The sequence below is a fragment of the Protopterus annectens genome, chromosome 6.part1 (genome assembly GCF_019279795.1).
Source record: "Protopterus annectens isolate FY-2018-M chromosome 6.part1, PAN1.0, whole genome shotgun sequence".
NCBI lineage: Eukaryota > Metazoa > Chordata > Ceratodontiformes > Protopteridae > Protopterus > Protopterus annectens.
This window is the reverse complement of record NC_056738.1, coordinates 84,259,174-84,279,306: the sequence shown is the minus strand read 5'-3', so window position 1 is coordinate 84,279,306 and position 20,133 is coordinate 84,259,174. Positions and strand designations below refer to the sequence as shown.

The 20,133-nt window shown below is 44.2% G+C and overlaps 1 protein-coding gene across 3 annotated transcripts in view; it reads right to left on the bottom strand.

The window, feature by feature from the left end:
* GORASP2 (golgi reassembly stacking protein 2) overlaps positions 1-20,133 on the bottom strand; it is a 1,358,808-nt gene that overhangs the window by 475,225 nt on the left and 863,450 nt on the right. For all 3 annotated transcript variants that reach the window (XM_044075519.1, XM_044075518.1, XM_044075517.1), the window contains 3 exons: positions 16,759-16,889; positions 16,547-16,679; positions 16,273-16,375 (listed from right to left, as the gene is read on the bottom strand). In XM_044075519.1, coding sequence (XP_043931454.1) covers positions 16,273-16,375; positions 16,547-16,679; positions 16,759-16,889 — 367 coding nt within the window. The remainder of the gene's footprint in view (positions 1-16,272; positions 16,376-16,546; positions 16,680-16,758; positions 16,890-20,133) is intronic.

The following is a 20,133-nucleotide window of genomic DNA, read 5'->3' as shown; positions in this document are numbered from 1 at the left end:
TTATAGAAGACTTCGGTCTGAAATTCGAATTCGAAAATCTCAGTAGTCGGCCGACCGGCACTTGCGAACTGCTTCTGCTTCGGGCACCGCGCGGCAAGAAAGACTGAAGAAAATGGTGTCGGTTGCATTATATACCCCTGGCGCACTGACGCCAGGGAAGAAGCGACAGCAACCGACGCCTGCAAGACTTTGGAATTCCAGCCGACTGCGGGACCGCCTGACGACAGGATAACCCCTAGTGTGATGACTGCAGCAGGGTAACACGATGAAAGTACAGTTTTGTACCTACCATAAATGTAGATGTCCGAACTGGATAGCATCTGCAGTCATAACAGCTGGGTTGTCCTGTCGTCAGGCAGCCCGTCAGTCGGCCGGATTCCAAAGTCCGGGTCCGGCTTCGGCTGATGTCGCTCTTCATCCGACGTCATCTCTGTTGGACTTCGGGTATAAAGGCATCAGCCGACGCCATTTTCCTCAGTGTTTCTTGCCCCAGATGCCAGAAGCCCTCCTGAAGGCTAAAATTTTGGATAGATGCCAATGTTTCCAAAAGGATAGAGGTAACCACAAAAATAAGCATGTATGTACATATATACAAACAAATACACCATAAAAGACTCCCCCCCATCAGCTAGCTATTAGGAGGGTAAACACCCTAGGAGTACCTCAGAGGGAAGGAGGAGGGTAATCCTGACTGCAGATGCTATCCAGTTCGGACATCTACATTTATGGTAGGTACAAAACTGTACTATGTCCTTCATGGATGCATCTGCAGTCATAACAGCTGGGTAGAATACCATAGCCAACTAAGGGGAGGAGGATAAAAGTAGATTATGGTGTGTTTAGGATCCCTTGCAGTACAGCAGTGGCAAACCCTGCTCGGGATCTGGAATATAGAGGCAAATTATAATGCTTGGCAAATGTATGCACGGAGGTCCAAGTAGCCGCCTCAATAATGTCTTTGGTAGCCACTCCTCGTAAGAAGGATGTGGTAGTGGCTGTTGCCCTTGTAGAATGAGGTCTTATGTTCTGTGGAATTGGTTTTCCATGGAAGGAGTAGCAGAAACGTATGCAATTTCCTATCCATTTGGAGATTGTCTGTTTGGAAATAGCTTTTCCCTCTCTTCCTGTTGCGTAGGCCACAAAAAGTTGGTCAGTCTTTCTGCTGCTTTTGGTTCTGTCCAAGTAGTAGCGTAGCTGTCTATGTACATCCAAGGTATGCAGTATTCTTTCCCCTCTGTTTTGTGGGTTGGGAAAGAAGGTAGGTAGGTGGATTGCCTGGTTTAAAGACACTCTGGATACCACCTTAGGCATAAATGTTGGATTAGTCCTCATGGACACTCTATCTTGGTGGAAGATTAGGAAGGGTTGCACTGCCATTAAGGCCTGTAGTTCTGAAACCCTCCTTGCTGAGGTGATTGCCAGAAGGAAAGCAGTTTTCCATGACAGGTGTTGTAAGTCTGCTGTTGCTGCTGGCTCAAAGGGTGATAGTGTCAACTTTTCTAGTACGAAGTTTAAGTCCCAAGCTGGCAATGGTGGTTTCCTTGGAGGTTTTACATTCTTGATTCCTCTGAGAAATTGTCTGAGCAGAGGGTGTGAAAAAACAGGTGGATCAAAGCTGTATTCTGCTGAAATAGCTGATGCATGTATCTTGATGGAGGAGTAGGACAGGCCTGAATGGAGAAGTTCTGCCAGATACTCCAGGATGTTAGGCATATCCACGCTTGACACATCTTTTCCTCTTTCAGAACTCCAACTGACAAACCTTTTCCATTTTCCAGCGTAGTTCCTTCTTGTTGAAGGTCTGCGTGCTTCAAGAATAATGTCTTTAACTCTTTGGGAAAGTTCTTGATTAGCTGCTGCTATGTGATGTTCCATGCAGTCAGTTGTAAGGTTTTCAGGTTTGGATGTATGGTGCTGTAGTTGTTCTGAGTTAGCATCAAAGGCATCAGGGGTATTGGCCACATATTGTTCCGAGACAAGCTCCTTAGTAGTGGATACCAGTGTTGTCTTGGCCAGTTTGGAGCTATCAGGATTATCCTTGGATGTTCTTCCTTGATTTTTAGAAGTACTTTGTGTATCAAGGGGAGAGGTGGGAATGCATAAGCTGTTAGGCCTTTCCAGCTGAAGGAGAGCGAATCCACTTTCCATGCTAGTGGGTGAAATGTCCTTGTGCAGAATTTTTGAGTTGGTGATTGTGAGGAGATGCAAATAGATCTATCTGAGGCATTCCCCACTTCTTTGTAATGGTCCTGAAAATGTCCGGGTGCAGGTGCCATTCGTGAGCATCTGATGTGGTCCTGCTTAAAATGTCCGCTAGAGTATTTTCTTTTCCTGGTACAAATCTTGCCTGCAGCTGGATGTTGTAGCTGAGTGCCAGGGTCCACAGTTCCAAAGTCATTCTGCATAGAGGATATGAATGAGTGCCTCCCTGTTTGTTGATGTACCACATGACTGTGGTGTTGTCTGTCCTTATCAACAGCTGGCCCTCTTTGAGAAATGGTCTGAACTTTTGGATAGCCAGTTTTACAGCCAGCATTTCTTTTAGGTTGATGTGCAGGTGGAGTTGATCCTGAGTCCACAATCCTTGTACGCATTTGTCCAGCATGTGGGCCCCCCATCCTAGGTCTGAAGCATCTGTAGTAATGCTCTGGCTTGCTTGACATCTGTGAAAGGGAAGGCCTGGGTTGGACCGGCATGCCTGGGCCCACCATAGGAACTCCTGTTTTAAACATGGAATTAATGGGATTTCTGTTTCGAGGCTGTGCCTGTGTTGGGACCATAAATTCCGTAGGTACCACTGTAGTTTTCTCATATGTAGTCTGGCAAATGGAACCAAAATTATGCATGATGCCATGAAGCCCAAGGCTTGCAGAACTTTTCTTGCTGTTAATTTGTTCAGCTTTGTTAGTGACAAGAAATAAAGAGGGAGTTCTTTTTGTTTTTCTGTAGTTAGGAATGCCATTTGTCTCACTGTGTCCAATTCCGCTCCCAAGAATGTCCTTGTTTGGGATGGTATCAGCCTTGACTTTTGTAGATTGACTGTGTATCCCAGTGCTTGTAGCAAGTAAATGACCCTTTGCAAATCTGTTGTCAACTTGCTTTTGTTGTCCCCTTGTAGCAGGCAGTCGTCCAGGTATGGGTAAATATGAATTCCTGTAGTCTGCAGTATGCGATTACTGATGCCAGGCATTTTGTGAATACTCTGGGCGCAGTAGATAAGCCAAAAGGCAATGCTGAGAATTGATAGTGCTCTGATCCTGCAAGAAATCTGAGGTATCTTCTGCAGATTGGTCGAATAGGGACGTGCAGGTATGCCTCCTTGAGATCTAGAGTTACCAGCCAACACTCCTTGCCCAGCATGGGAAGAAGTTGCTGTAGGGTCAGCATTTTGAATTTTGGGACAATGATGTATGTATTCAAGGTGGACAGGTCGAGAATTGGTCTCCAACTTTTTTCCTTTCTTGGAACTAGGAATAGTCTGGAGTAGAACCCCTTTCCTTGCTCTGCTGTAGGCACTTTTTCCACAGCTCTCATGTTTGCTAACTCCATTATCTGTTGTAAAGCTTCTGTTTTTTGATTTGGAGGTAGATTTGGCATTCCTCTTTTGACTGGTATAGTGTGGAAGTGGAATCGGTAACCTTGATGTATAATTTGCAGAATCCACTTGTCTTTTGTTATGTGGTGCCAGTTCTTTGCAAATAAAGTTAACCTTCCGCCTAGTGGAGCTGCTATTTGTTCCCTGGTAGGCGGTTTTAGGAGTAAGTCACTGTGGCTGTGTTGACGTAGTGGCAGTGGCTGTGTCTGTGCCTCTGTTGTTACCTTGCCACTGTCGTCCTCTGTAGGCACTTCCTCTGGTTTGGTTTCTGCCTCTGGAACGTCTATTCCTGCCCCTTTGAAATCTTGTGGAGTCAGGAAAGGACCAATTCTTGGCAGGCCAGTTCCTGCTAAACCTTGGGGTTGAACCTGCAGGAAATCTTTAACAGTTTGAACTGATTTTGCCTTTTCTTCCATTTTCTTCATAACCTGCTGGGCAGGTGCACCAAACAAACTTGTCTTATCCATAGGAGCATCTAACAATTTAGCTTTAACATGATCTGGTAGAGCTTGCTCCTTTAGCCATGCATGCCTTCTTATCACTGTGCCAGTCATGGCTGATCTAAATGAAGCCTCCAGTGCATCATAGCCACATTTTAAGGAATGGTTACTAACCTGTTGTATGTTATTTACCATTTCTAATACATATTTCTTATCAAGAGCTTCATCAGTGGTTAATTTTTTAGTTAACTGATCAAGCATAAACTCTTGGTATTGTATCATGTGAAACTGGCAGTTTAAAGCTCTAGCTGAGAGAGTAGCTGAAGTGTATACTTTTTACCCCATCTGTCTAATGCCCTTGCTTCCCTTTCAGAAGGAGTAGGGTTTTAGCTATGGTCGGCAACTGCCTTGGGACCCTGGGATATAGTTTCTGGGTCTGCAAGGGGCCTTGTAAAGGTGGTGATGAGTGTCAGGCACCCTGTAAAATCTGTCTGGTTTGGCAGGGGCTGGGGTAATGAGTCTGGAGCAGAGCAGACATCATTAAAGGCGTCATCTACCACAGAAAGAACAGGAGGTATAGCTAAGGGCCTGTGCTGTGGAAGGTGCAGAAAGGTTCTAAGTCTTTTCGAATCTGAGAATTCTTGTTGCTGCCATTGGAACTGCTCTCGCATGGCATGCAAGGTTTCCCCAAAGGAGAATTCTTCTGGAGGGGAAGCAGCTGGAATGGATTCTTCAGCATCAGAATCCTCAAAATTGGAGAAAGGGGCCTCTGGCTGGTCAGTAATGTCTGATTCATCTGCAGAATCATCAGAGGACACTGGTTCAGGGGGCTCTGTCCTAGGTCTCTTATCTGGGGGCTGAGAGGCCCTGTCTGGGTGAGATTGAGATCCTCTAATTAAAGAAATCAAATCTTCTGCCAAGGTGAGCATTTGAGAACTAGAAGAGGGCCTGGTAGAGGGTGGTTTAACAGGCACTGATTTGGTAGTCTTGGCTGCTTTAGCCCTGGCGAAGGCCTTAATGGACATGGCTGCAGGAGGCCTAGCAGCACCACGTGCTGGGGTAGAGACATCCAGGGGAATGGTGTCTGATAAGTTAGTGGGTAAAGTCTCAGAGGCCGATTCAAGAATTGTAGCAGGGGCCTCAAGTGTAGAGATAGATTCGGCTGTACCTAGATCAGTTTTCTCGGTTTCGGCCGAAACCGAGACACTCGCGGTTTGCTTAAGCGTGGTTTCAGCCGAAACCGCGGACCGCGAGTGTCGGTCTTTTTCTTTGCGGTTTTTGGCAGAAAGTGTAGTCGGAGGTTCCGACGACATAATGTAAGCAAAGTCAGAACCGAAAAACTGTTCTGCAAACTCCGACCGACGCCTAAGCGTCCGGTTGAAGGAAGCACAGGCCGAACAGGCTGCTACGTCGTGGGCTGGGCCTAAACAAGGCAGACAGTAAGAATGGAAATCTTTATGAGGTATTTGTTTCCCACAGGTTAAACAATTATTAACTTTTTCTGACATCGGCTGAGGCAAGAAAGAGTCCCCAACGGGGTACTTAGCTTTAGAAGTCTTCGAAGTAGTATTCGGTAGAGAAAATCTCTGGATCCGACCGACCGGCACTTGCGAACAGCTTCTGCTTCGGGCGCCACGCGGCAAGAAAGACTGAGGAAAATGGCGTCGGCTGATGCCTTTATACCCGAAGTCCAACAGAGATGACGTCGGATGAAGAGCGACATCAGCCGAAGCCGGACCCGGACTTTGGAATCCGGCCGACTGACGGGCTGCCTGACGACAGGACAACCCAGCTGTTATGACTGCAGATGCATCCATGAAGGACATCATCAGCATTTTAGTTTTTTTGGGATTTAGGATCAGACGACATTCAGAAAGCCAGTTTTCTATTGTATTAAAGGTGGTCTGGGTAGCTGACCATAACTCTATTGGAGATGTGGCCGAGCAAATCAGAGTAGAGTATATTGGATATAGCTGACTTTTGGGATGACAGTATAAAGGTCATTAATGAAGATGGAGAACAGCAAGGGCCCTAGTATAGAGCCTTGTGGTACTCCAAGGGTGTTATGTAGAAGGTTATAGAGTTTGTTCTGCCAAAGGACAGCCTGCTGTCGACTATTCAGGTAGGACTGAAACCACTGAAGGGCTCTAGTATCTAGACAGAATGTTTGCAGAGTGTGGATTAAAAGTTGGTGATCAACCACATCAAATGCCTTTGAAAGATCCAAGAAGAGGGCTGAGGATATATAATTATTGTTGTGATTATGGTTTATGGTGTTGGTAAAGGCTAGGAGGGCTGAAGTAGTGCTGTGATGAGGACGGAAGCCATGCTGAGTGCCTGCCATAAGGTATTTCTGGATTAGGTGGTGCATGAGTGTGTGTTCTTCATAAGGTCGTTTATGAGATTTTTGCCTCCAAGGAAGTTGTGCATTTACATCTCTTACATACTGTATTAGTTTTTGTAAGGATTAACTGGCTGCCTGACAACATGAGACAATTGTTAAATTGCCTGAGGATGGCCACATCCAAGCTGATTACAGAGACATTTGGAAATGGCATATCCATGTTGTCTGGTCCTGTATTAGGGAGCACTACTTATGGTTTAAGAATTAAGTTACAACAGGGTTCTCCTAGCGTGGTTGGTAGGAAAAGAAAATAAATACCTTACACAACAGACAAAAGAGATGAAAAAGGAAAGGGAGGGACTTTGGAAGTCAGATTACCATAAGGTGTGGGAGCTTAAGACAACAGCCTTTTAAAACCACAAGAGAAGTGTGGGGAAAAAGTCAAGCTGCAAGAAACACAACGCAGTTGTGAAGATAATTAGAAGCTAGATCCAATCAGTAAGCAGATTAGCAAACCGCTCCAACAAGGCCCCTACTCATCAAAGCCAGTCTCATTCTCACTGAAACTATTTCTAACCCAGAGGCCTGTTACTTTCTATTAACAAATTCACTTACAACAAGCCAGAGATTAACCAAATGCAAAACATTCCTCACTTTTTCTTTGTGTAGATAGCCAGAAGCTAGATTTCTTTGTTTAATGTTTAGTAGAAGTGCTCCACACAAATCAAGCCTTAAAATGGCCACCCTAAATTCCAGGGAGAGTGATACTAACTTTAAGGAAACAACAATAACCTAATCAGCAAGCAGATCAGAAAAAAAAAGCCAGTTTTACTCTCATTGAAACTACTTCTGACCCACATGCCAGTTAGCTACTATTAACAAGGTAGATTAATATAAAAAAAAAAAAAAAACAACAAAATATTTACTTACAAAAAAAATCAAATAATTTACTTACAACAAGCCACAGACCTGTAAAGTATATTGGGCTTTTTATGCATCAACAGGACAAAATCACGGACTCATTGGTATGCTGTAATGGCAAAGTACAGTTGTGTACTCTTACCTTAAATGTAGATGTTTGAGCGTATTCACTGTTGCAGTCATTACACTTGGGTTATCCTGCCAGGAGTAGCCCTCAGTCGGCCTGAATACCAGATGCTTAGTATTTCTGCGTCAGTTGCTGTCGCTTCAGGACCGATGTCAGGTCATCAGGGGTATAAAAATAGGTAGCCGACGCCATTACATCAGTTTTTCTTGCCCTAAATGTCAGGAGCCCCCTAAATAGGGAGCTAAGTTATGGTGGAAAACCACCACCAGTAAAAAGTAAATACCAACAGCCCTGTAAGGAGCAAGGAAGAGAGGGACAGCGAGACAAGGGGCCTGGAGGGTTGGAAACCGGGACTGCAACAGTGAATACACTCAAACATCTACATTTATGGTAAGTATACACAACTGTACTATGTTTTTCGTGTTTCACTTTTGCAGCCATCACACTTGCGTTGATTCCCAAAGCTGAAGAATGGGTGGAGGCAGTCAAGAAGAGCTGGGGCTGGCTAGTATGCCCTGCAGGACTGCTGTTGGAAAGCCCACCCTGGATTTGGAAAAGATAGGCAGGTGGTAATGCTTGGTGAAGGTATGAACAGAACTCCAAGTAGCAGCTTCCAGAATGTCCCTGGTAGGGACTCCTCTGAGAAAGGCTGTAGAGATTGAAGTTGCTCTAGTGGAATGCGTTCTGACTCCTTGAGGGGGTGGTTTCCCATGGTGCTTGTAACAGAAATTGATACAGTGTGCTATCCATTTGGAGATGGTTTGTTTTGATATGGCCTTGCCCTCTGCCCCTGGTGCAAAGCTGACTAGCAACTGGTCAGATTTCCTGAAGGGCTCAGTCCTATCAAGGTAGAATCTGAGCTGTCTGTGCACATCTAAAGAGTGCAGGATCCTTTCCCCCTTATTTTGAGGATTAGGGAAAAAGGGGGGCAAATGGACAGATTGGTTGACAGCCACATTGGACACCACTTTAGGCATAAAAGTTGGGTTAGTCCTGAGGGAGACCCTGGCAGCATGAAAAATAATGAAAGGTTCCATAGCCATAAGTGCTTGTGGCTCAGACGCTCTTCTAGCTGAAGTGATGGCCAGAAAGCAAGGCTGTTTTCCGAGAGAGGAATTTTAACTCTGCTGACGCCGCAGGCTCAAAGGGGGGTAGCATGAGCTTTTCCACCACAAAATTAAGGTGCCAAGCAGGGGTGGGGGCTGTTATTGGTGGCCTTAAGTTGTTAGCCCCTCGCAGGAACTGCTTGATGAGAGGGTGAGAGAAGAGAGGTGGCTCAGTGCTGTAATGAGCAGAGATGGCAGCAACATGGATCTTAATGGAAGAGAAGGACAGACCTCTGTGGAGTAGGTGTGCTAGGTAATCCAGGATGAGAGGTAAGGAGGGCTGTGCTGTATCCGCTCCTTTAGAGTGAATCTGGGAACAATACATTTTTCCACATATCAGCATATGATTTCCTTGTACTGGGTCATCTGGCTTCACTTATGACATCCACAACCTGCTTGCTTAGGCTGGCCACTGGAGGAGAATCCAGGGAATAAGCCAGGCTGCAAGGTTCAGGGTCCGCAATTGCAGATGCAATATCTGTCCCTCCTGCTGAGTCAGGAGGGTTGGGATTTGGGGTAGGTGCCATGGGGGCACTGGTCACAGTAGTGGGTACCAGTGATGGCATGGCCAGTCTGGGGCAATCAGAAATGCCCTTGGTCTTTCCTGCCTCATCTTAAGTAACACTTTTGTAAGAAGAGGCAGAGGGGGAAATGCATAGATTGAGAGGTTTGCCCACTGGAAGGATAGGGCATCCACTTTTCAAGCCTTGCTGCGAGGTACCCTGGTGCAGAATTTGCTGCACTGGTAGTTGTAGGGGTGAGGCAAAAAGGTCCACCTTTGGGGTACCCCATTTCTGGGTCAGAAGGCTGAAGGTGTTGTGGTTTAATTGCCACTCATGTGGGTCTAGGAGATTTCTGCTTAAGTTGTCTGTCAGAGAGTTTTGGTTGCCTGCTACGAATTGAGCTTGTCGGTGAATATGCATGGCTGAGGCCATGTTCCACAGGGTCATGGCTAGCCTGCAGAGTGGGTAAAAGTGGGATCCCCCCTGCTTGTTGATGTACCACATCAATGTGGTGTTGTTGATTTTGATTAATAGGGGCCCCGGTGAGAGTAGGGATCTGAAAGCTGTCAGAGCGTGCTGAACAGCTAGCATCTCTTTTTGGTTGATGTGCAGATGAATTTGGTTTGGGCTCCAGTGGCCCTGAATGCACCTGCCGTCCAGATGTGTACCCCAGGCAAAGTCTGATGTGTCTGTGGTTAGAGTATGGGCGGCATGGGGTTGTGTAAAGACAAGTCCCTTGTTGTGGTTGCATGCTGCTGCCCACCAAAGAAACTCTTTCCTTAGACAAGGTATTATAGGTATGATAGTTTCCAGGTCCTGAGAATGTTGGCACCAAAGACTTTTTAAGTACCAGTGAAGTTTCCTCATATGCAGTCTGGCATATGGAATTAGTAGAATGCAGGAGGCCATCAACCCTAGAGCCTGCAGGATTTTCCTTGCGGATAGCTAGGTTCTGGTGGCCATTTGATCGAAGTAGCCTGTCAGATAGGCTTGTTTTTCTGGAGTAAGGAATGCCATCTGGGATGCTGTGTCCAAGCTTGCTCCCAGGAATACAATTTTTTGACTGGGGACTAGTTTGGATTTCTTTTCGTTGATAGTGTACCCCAGGGAGGTTAGAAGGTCTTTAACAAATGTCAGGTGCTACAACAGCTTTTCCTGACTGTCTGCCTGAATCAGGCAATCATCCAAGTAAGGGTAAATTTGAATATTTCTCTGTCTGCAATAGGCAATGGCTGGAGCCAGGCATTTTGTGAAAACTCTGGGAACAGTGGATAAGCCAAAGGGAAGTGCAGAGAACTGATAATGCACAGATCCTGCTCTGAAACACAGACGTTTCCTGCAGGAGTCCCTGATTGGGATGTGCAGATAGGCCTCCTTTAGGTCTAGGGTGGCTAACCAAGCATCTTTGGACAGCATAAGGAGAAGCTGCTGTAGGGTGAGCATTTTGAACTTTGGTACCACCAAGAAGGTGTTTAAAATGGACAGATCTAAGACTGAGCTCCAGGTGCCCTCTTTTCTGGGTACCAGGAAAAGTCTGGAATAAAAACCTTGGCCTATCTGTTCTGCAGGAACAGGCTGAATTGCACTTATGGAGAGCAGGGACTGAACTTGTTTTTTTGCCTCTACCCACTGTTTTGGAGGAAGGTCTGGGAACCCTTTTGGGGTTGGAAGCGTGTGGAAATAAAATTTGTACCCCTGGGATACTATGTTGAGGACCCATCGATCGTTGGTGATGGAAGTCCAGTTTTTTGCATGGTGGGCAAGTTTTCCTCTTAGGGGCACGAACAATTGGGCAGAGGTGAGGAGTGGTGTTGAGAAGTCATTGTGAATTCTTTCCATAAGGAGGTGGCTTAGCACTCCCTGCTTTAGAAGTGGAGGTACTCCAATGCTTAGATCTCTGCATACCCTGAGACTGTAATCTGGGGGGGGGGGGGTTGTTTCCCCTGGGTCTAGTTTGAGATGGCCCTGAGGGGGCTGGAAAGGACCAATGTTTTGAGGGACAATGCCTACTGAATCTTGGAGGCTGCACTTGCAAAAAATCTTTTTCTGTATAGACTTGGCCTTTTCTTCTATCTTTTTTAAAACCTCCTCTGCTTTGGTGCCAAACAGATTTTCCTTGTTCAGAGGAGCGTCCAATAATTTTGATTTGATAAGGTCTGGCAAGGTCTGCTCCTTAAGCCAGGCATGCCTTCTCAGTACAGAACCTGTGACTGCTGACCTGGAAGATGCTTCTAGGGTGTCAAGCCCACATTGCAGGGTATGCTTGCTGACTTGGCTTGCAGAACGCATAAGCTCCTGTAATTCTTTATTTTCTGCACAGTCAGGAAAGGTAGATAATTTTTGCTTGAGTTCCATAGTACATTGCTGGTACTTCAGCATGTGGAAGTGACAATTCAATGCTCTAATGGTGACAGGTGCAGAGGTGTATACTTTTTTACTCCATCTGTCTAAAGCTTGGGAATCCCTGTCCGACGGGGTGGGATTCTTAGCTGTAGATGCTTTTATTCCTTTAGATCCTTGGGAGATGACCACTGGGTCAGCAGTATGATTTTTGAAGAGAAATTTGTGAGAGTCAGGGACTCTGTAGTACCTGTCAGGTTTCCTTGGAACAGGGTGTAAAGTATCAGGAGTTAGACTGGATTCCACAAAGACATCAACCACAACATCCAGAACAGGAGGGATAGATAAGGGTCTGTGCTGTGGTAAATCTAAAAATTTCCGGAGTCTCTTTTTGGACTAAGGATAATCCTGGCATTCCCAGTGGAAATGCTCTCTCAAAGTATGGAGGGTTTCACCAAAAGAAAAATCCTCTGGAAGGGAGGCACAAGGAATGGATTCCTCTGCATCTGAATCCTCACAGGCAGATAAGGGCATGTTTTCACATTCAGAAGCCTCAGAGTCGTTAGACTCTTGGTCAGATAAAGCTGCTGGGGACAAGTCTTTTTTTCTTTTAGCAGGGGAAAGCTGGCTTCCCCTAATCAGCATTATCAGGTCTTCTGCCATTTTAAGCATCTATCTTTTCATCTCCTACACAGATCCAAATATTTGGGATTCATCAGTTCTAATCAGTTCACACCTCATTTGCATCTTCCCTGTGCTAACAGCCCTGAATCTACACTATTATAAAAAAGCAACCATGTAGCTAGGCAAACTGATGGGAAGGAAGCAGGCGCTTGAGTTTGGGTCGGCGGTTTGTTAGGCATAGCTCGTACTCTTGGCCTTAGAAACTCAGTAGTTTTAGAAAGAACTGAAGATGCGAAAGAAGTCGGTTTGTGTCAAATATCGGTAGTGCGAAGAACTTCCTCAGAAGCTGGTGCCTGCACAGCGACTCCGGACCCATCCAAGCTAGAGACATCCGCAGTTCTGTAGTCAAAGAAGAGTCTCGTGGCATACCTGACTCCAAACGGGTCTCGGTAGCAGCCTGCGAATCCATCGAAGTGGGCATCAGGGGCTGCGAAAGCGCCTCACTGAGTACCAGCAAACTGGCGACTAGCTTAACGGAAGCATCGTCAGCAGTTTTGGAGCTGTGCGGTCTGTCTCTGTCTTTATCCTTACGTTTTTTCAGAAGATCGGTAGTCTGACGGCTTACCGAAGCCATTTCAGAATATGGAAATCGAGAACGAAAGTATTTAGCTACAACAATGGCCTGATGATAAATAGTTTGGGTGTTGAACAAAGCACAAAACTGACAGCGAGGTAAGTCGTGGTCTGGGCCTAAAAACAGTTGATGCAGTAAGAATGGAAATCTCGGTCTGGTATTTGCTTTCCACAGGTGGGACAATTGTTAACTTTTTCTGACACTGGTTACAGCAAGAAAAAAGGATCCCCAATCAGGATGATTCAATTTCAGAAACGAAAATTCAGGTAGTGGCTGACCGGCACTCGTGCGAACTGCTTCTGTTTTGGGCTCCTCGGCAAGAAAGACTGGTGTAATGACGTCGGCTGCCTGTTTTTATACCTCTGACAACCTGACGTCAGTCCTGAAGTGACGGCAACCGATGCAGAAATACTAAATCTGTGGTATTCGGGCCGACTGAGGGCTACCCCCTGGCAGGATAACTCAAGTGTGTTGACTGCAACTGTGAAACATGAAGAAAATCTACAGTGATGGGCTTCAAAAGGTTCTTCTCCTCCTGAAACTGTGCCAGGGACTTCTGGGGGAAGGGATAGGGCACAACACTGGAGGTCACACACAAGGAAGGGGTAGTGTGGAGGTCATATGCAAGGGAAGATAGACTCAGTATCTTTATTTGATGACAGCAAGTGGTCTCCAGATCCTCCAAATCCTCACTGGTCCTACAGTATAACTAAGCGCCATGCTAAATGTCACCCCAACAATATGGTACACCAGCATAGGCAATAGGGCATAGGAGTGTGGGAAACACAGCTGGAAGGTGTGCTTGCTAAGCTTGCCAAGGGCAGTTTGAGATAAGAACACTGTGCAAGGCCTGGCACAGACTAATACGAATAAGCCAATAGTATGTTATTACATTAGCTAATCCAAAGCTTCAAAAAGACAATCGTCACCTTGATGTCCAGGTCCAGAGACTCGAGTCTTGGTGTAAGATTGGGCGAACTCTTCCCTTGACTGGATCTGCTGTCCTAAAGGGCCTAGTGGCTATTTCAGGAGGAGAGTCCTCAGTCTCTAGTACCTCTAATCAGTGACCTGATGGCTCAAAGGACCTATTGCTTTGCTTAGGGTTTGTCACCCACAAGCTCCAACTGATCAGTCAAAGGCATGGTTAAGCCAAAACCTCAGGATGCAACCCTCCAAATATGAGTGTACACTTCCCTAAGCCGAGCACCTTTAATAAGGACTGAAAAATGTTTAAGGTGTAAGCCCTTGCTAGTCAAGGACGGCTTCATAACCTGCAGTGTCTAGGGGGATCAACTGGTCACAGGACTTACTTTGATGAGGTGCAGGTTGGTATCTGGCCTCAGAGTGTTTTTTCTGTTGACAATGGTTCGACTTATTCCTCTGCCTGAAAGAAAGACAGTCCCGCTTATCTTCAATAAAGAGTTCTCAAATTTCACCATCCTGCAAAAAGTGATCCAAAAAGTTTTTCCACGCCTTTATTTACTGAAAGTTTGTTAATCAAGTTACATGACTGGCACAGTACCCTTTGTAGCCACAACTCCTCTCAAAAGGTAACACAACATACAAAGGAAACATCTGTTTACAAACTTTTAACTCTAAGAAGCAAGCAGTAAAAGTTGTATGCAATAAACAGTAGAGGAAGGAGTTAATCATCACAACTGAAACAGGAGCATTTTTATACATCCAACAGCTGAACCTTCATTTCTTTTTTTCAAATTGTGAGAAGTCCTGAGAAGAAGTAATATGGACAGAAAGGCCAGTACAAGAAGCCAGGGAAAGTCTGAAGAAAGATGTTTCACAGACTGCAAGAGAAAAATGTGATACGCCCAGTTTAATGCCTGTGCCACTATGAGGAGAGTAAGAGGATTCATGTACTTTTTTAACCTAGTGGGCAGTATCCATACATCACTGAGGAGTTAGAATATGAATGCATTTAGCAAACAGTGTGACATAGCTGGGATTGGAAGCCATTTTGCCTTGGAAATAATGGATCACTGATGCTCAGTAGGGCTACGCAGATAAATAAATGTGAGAACCTTTTTTCATAATTTGATGAGATGTTTTAAACTGACAATGGGATAATAACAGACAGAATGGAATACAAACCATGGCAGTAATAATACATTGCTGGTAATTGCTCAACTAGCCTCCTGAGTTAGGAGATTGGAAAATTTGTAGACAACCTTGAACTGCAGGGAAACGATAGTTATTGTTGCGTCAATATGATGTTGAAATGAAAGCTGTCTAAAATTCTACCAACATATTTTTGTTGCCTTGTGAATCAGACAAAATTCCCAGCATGGTCAAACATCTAGGGAGAGGTATTTTTACATGCATCAACCAACAATGAGAATTTTAGTCTTTATGGAGAGTTTGTTATGAATAAGAAAATTCCATACAAGGGTAAAGCCACCTTATAAAGAGGAGGACACCTGCATGGTAGATTTCTGAGCATTGCTTTGATGTCAAGAAGCCAAAATTAAACTACTGGCACTTGTCAACTTAGTACTCTTTCCCAGAACATAAAGGTAAAGCTATTGTGTTTAAGTGGTAAACTGCTGTCCACAGACAACTTATGTGATACTTAGGAATGTGAACTTGGGACTTAAAACAATGACAGCAAGACCAAGACCTGAAATATTTGAGAAGCAGGGTATGTAGTGAGAGTAAGGACCAGGTTGAGGAGACCCTGGAGAGGTGGATATATGCTCTAGAGGAGAGAGAAATGAAGGTCAGCAGGCCTAAGACAGAATATGTGTGTGTGAATGAGAGGGAGGCTAGAGGAATGGTGAGGATGCAGGTGAGGATGCAGGGAGTAGAGTTGGCGAAGGTGGATGAGTTTAAGTACTTGGGATCAATAGTTCAGAGTAATGGTGAGTGTGGAAGAGAAGTGAAGAAGAGAGTACAGGCAGGGTGGAATGGGTGGAGAAGAGTGTCAGGAGTGATTTGTGACAAACAGGTACCAGTAAGAGTAAAAGGGAAGATCTACAAGAGGGTAGTGAGACCAGCTATGTTGCATGGGTTGGAGGCCGTGGCATTGACAAAAAGGCAGGAATCAGAGCTGGAAATGGCAGAGTTAAAGATGTTAAGATTTGCACTGGGTGTGACAAGGATGGACAGGATTACGAATCAGTATATTAAGAGAGTCAGCTCAGGTTGGATGCTTTGGAGACAGTCAGAGAGTGAGATTGCATTGGTTTGGACATGTGCTGAGGAGGGATGATGGGTATACTGGGAAAAGGATGTTAAGGTTGGAGCTGCCGGGTAAGAGGAAAAGAGGAAGGCCTAAGATAAGGTTTATGGATGCGGTGAGAGAGGACATGCAGGTGGTTGGTGTGACAGAGCAATATGCAGAGGACATGAAGAAATGGGAACAGGTGATCCACTGTGGCAACCCCGAACGGTAACAGCCGAAAGAGAAGAAGGTCTGAAGATGAATGTAATTTTGAAACTAGCACACTGTGTCACAACATTTTACTTGCATGAGATTTTTGCTGCAAAGAAATGTTAACTTTGGAATGCAGCAGAAGAAATTCCAAACCTAGGACTTGTCTACAAGGGTTCCACTATATTACATAAAAAACAAAAATTACAAAAAAAAAAAAAAAATCAAGACTGCAAAAATTTTAAATGTGTACCTGTGTTGAAAGCACTGCTGATTGTTGATGGAGTTGAACTGACAGACAGTCCGGACATAGACTGTTCAATACCTGTAGCTCCAGAAAGAGCTGAAAGCTGAACCTTTAAAAGAAAGGAAGAACAAATTACTCATTCCATTATTAATTCAGGTGGCAAGTTACACTACTGAAGTTAAAGAATACAAAATAATTTATAAAAATATTTATACCTTAAACAAGAAAGTGAGTATGACAGCACTACAACAAACATGTCATACAGCATGTGGAACCTTACCTCTGTAAAGCCATCTTTAACAGGTGCAACAGGTGCATTAGGTGGCTGTCCTGGAAGACTCATTTTTTTCCCCTCTTCAAATGGTCGTGTAGGAATTCGATGCAAGTAACCATAACCAATTCCACATCCTAGACTGGAAGGATATTAAAAAAATCATCATAAACAGTAAATCAAACTTCGCTGTCATAAAACTGCCATACAAGTTCACTTACCTTCCTTCGCCACCCCATGCAGAATTGGGTGTGATGACCACCTCTCGACAGCTGTCTGTGTCTGTATTGTAAACGTAAAGTTTTAATGGCTTCTGCTCGTGAGTTTCTATAAGGGAGAAGAGGTCTTCTGACTGAAAATAAAAAATAAAGGTCAAAATCATAAATAAAAAAAAAAAAAAAAAAAAAGGAAAAAAAAATCAAACTTCATTAAAAGAAAAAGAAAATCAAGAAAAGACCCAAAGTCACTCGTATGCATTTAGTCTCAAGCTTTGTCTGAAAGCTTTTACTACAAAAACTAGATTACAGATGTCTAACTGAAAGTTAAATGTTATGTACTTACCATAACAATAGGCCTGGAAGATCAGTTTCATATTTAGTAACAGCAGTACTAAGTACAGCAAGAAACAGGGTCACTCAGCAGATGAAACATTTCCATGCTGCCAAGAAACCTCCCCCATCCACTAATGCACCATTGTATTCAGCTTTTCCTGATTTGAGGTTAGCCACATGAAGCACTGTAATAAAAGACAAGTGAAGTCTTCTGTGCTGAGGAGGGGGAAAACTGGCAGGAATTTTACCAAGGGTGGCTGTGCTCTTCCGGATCTATTACTGCAAGTACATTTTTATATCTGGTTAGGGAAGAACCATCCTCGGTAATGTCGGAAGAAAATGCCAGGCCAGCCTTCCTGGGCAGTCTCCCTTATGAGAATACTGTACAAACAGCAGCTTCAAAGGAAGATCCAGATTGGGATATCACATCCAGCTTGCAGTGCCTTACAAATGCATTGGAAGAGGAGGTAGCTGCTTCACAGAATCAAGAGCTGCAGTCTTAAGGCAACTGAGACAGCTAGCACTCCTGCATGGTTAACTCTTAGGAATTGATGGAAAATCCTACACTGTCTTGTATAGTAAAAATAAACACATTTGAAATGCCAACTAAGCTAGTGTAATTTACAAAAAATTTGCAAAAGAAAAAAAAAGTTACTTGCCCCAGAATACAGGGACCACGTGTTTGCAAAACAAATCCCTAGTCATCAGTGCAAATTCATGCAATGAGGAAGGCATTCATCGGAATTAGAATATGAAGGGAAAAAGAATGGGCAATGAACATACTGGTTAAGGTGTGACACAGTAGGTAAAATACCCCTCCTTTACCCTAAGATAAGTCTGCTGAGGCTGCAGGTTCAAAGGAAGCCAAAGTCAATTTCTCCAGAACATAGCATGTCTGAAGGAGGTAACAGGTCTCTTAATAGCGGCTTCAATGTCCTTAGGGAAGGCCAGTCAAGGAATTTGACAAGTTACATATTCCAAATGTACTTCAACAGAAGGATAAAGTCCTAGATTAAAAATATGTGCGAGGTAATGAAGACCTGAATGAATCAAAGCTGAAAACAGGTTAATTAATCTGGAAACAGACCAAACAGAAAAAAACTTGGTAATTTATCTCTAATTTTATCATGTCTATCTTCACCACTCCCTCAGGAAAAAGAGAGATTCCTGGTTACTACTGGAACTGGAAAAGCCAAGCAGTTAAGAGGTGGGGAATATAAGTATGGCTATGACTTGTCCAATGGATATGTCACAAGTGTTATCGCTGGCTTCCAGGACAGAGACTTCTACAGAAGATGAGAGATGTAGAAGGAACGTCTTTGTCATGGCCAAATGAAACCATGAAAACCGCGTTTTGATTTGTTAAGTTTTGTCCTTTGAATGAACTTCCATTATCAGAAAAATAGGGGAAAGTACAGAGGAATGCATGGGTCCACTTGAAGAGAAAGCTGCTACTTGGGAGTGTTCCTGGTGTTGTGACAATGGAGAAAAAAGGTAGGTACTGCGTTTAGAATCTGTCAGGGTGGCAAACACACTGCACCATGGCTTTCCCAATGCTGTAAAATTTTCTGCTCTATTAGGGTGATAAGTGACCCATTGTGAGGCATTCATTAGCAAGCATCTGCAGAGTCTGTCTGGCAAAAGAACACTTGCCAGAGAAGCAGTTTGTGAACAGAAAGTGGATGCCTCACATAGCCCATTCTCAGTCTTTCATAACTTCCTAGCACACTAGGAAAGAACATATTTCCTTTTTGTCTGTTGATGTATTACACCACACTATGGTGCTGGGAGGTACATCAAGGATTTTCTACGGAACTCTTTGAAAAACTGAAAGGTCAAAAAAATGCTGTCTTCCTTCCTAAAGATGCTGATGTGAAGTTAAATTTCTAACAATGTCCAGACACCCTGAATTTTTCACCCACTGTAATGCCCCTCCTCCTGATCCTAGGTCTACAATGTGTGTAGTGGCTAGAGCCAATGGAGTGGGAAACTGAAAGGGATAATCGCTGGAGAAACTGGCAAGATTCATCTCCAACTGAAAGCAGGGTTTGCAATCTTTGGAGATCCACAAGTGGTGGGATAGAGTAGCATCAATCTGCAACCTCTGGACTCAAAAGTCCACTGCAGGACTCAAACAGTATCCGACATAAGAGACCATGAAAATAGCTACCACAGTACATGGAGACAAAGATGGGGAAAAAAATTCTGGTGAAGTTATAAAGCACAATTCCTTGACTGTAACTGTCAGAAGGTATGCCTGCATGTTTTGATATCCATTCTTTTGCCAATTAATATGAGTAGCTGTGTAGGTGTTAGCTGTGACACTGCAACTTCTCCTGTATTTCTGCCAAAGTGGAACAATAAAAAGTAAGACTCTCCTGAGAGTTTATCAGATCTAGAACTAAGGAAGCAGTTATGAGTCATCTAAGTGAGGGAGACACTTGCTTTTTTGAAGTCTCTGATGCAATGCCATGACAGACGTGAACTTGATAAATACCCTGGGGGCAAAGGAGCGACTAAACCAAAGTGTCCACAGTTGATAATGACTGGGTATGACTTCAAACTACATAAAACACCTAAATTCCTTGACAACTGTGATGTGAAGACAGATATCCTGGAAGTCCAAGAAACATGTTCTGGGATAAAGGTATCTAGGCCACTTATGTCTAACATGGTCATAATTTCTTTGTCTTTTTTGGTACTAAAAAGAACAGGGAGTAAAGTCCTGTCCCTTTTTGGTCCAGTAGGACATCCACAATGGTTCTTCTGTAAAAGAAGATTAAGAGTTTCTTTAATGCCACCTATTTTGATAGGGAGGAAAGTTCTGATCAAGTGTTAGTGGACCCAAAGGTCACACACTTGCTTTTGGCGCAGAAGGCCATGGGCTCTACTCCCGCAACAGGTAGACAGACTGATGGCAATGCAGTACAGCATAAGGGGGATGCTGCACTCCACAGTATCGTCGGCCTTCAGATAACATATTAAACCAAGGACCCATTTGCTTGAGTTGTTGGTAGCTCAGATGGATGTAAAAGACCTCACAGC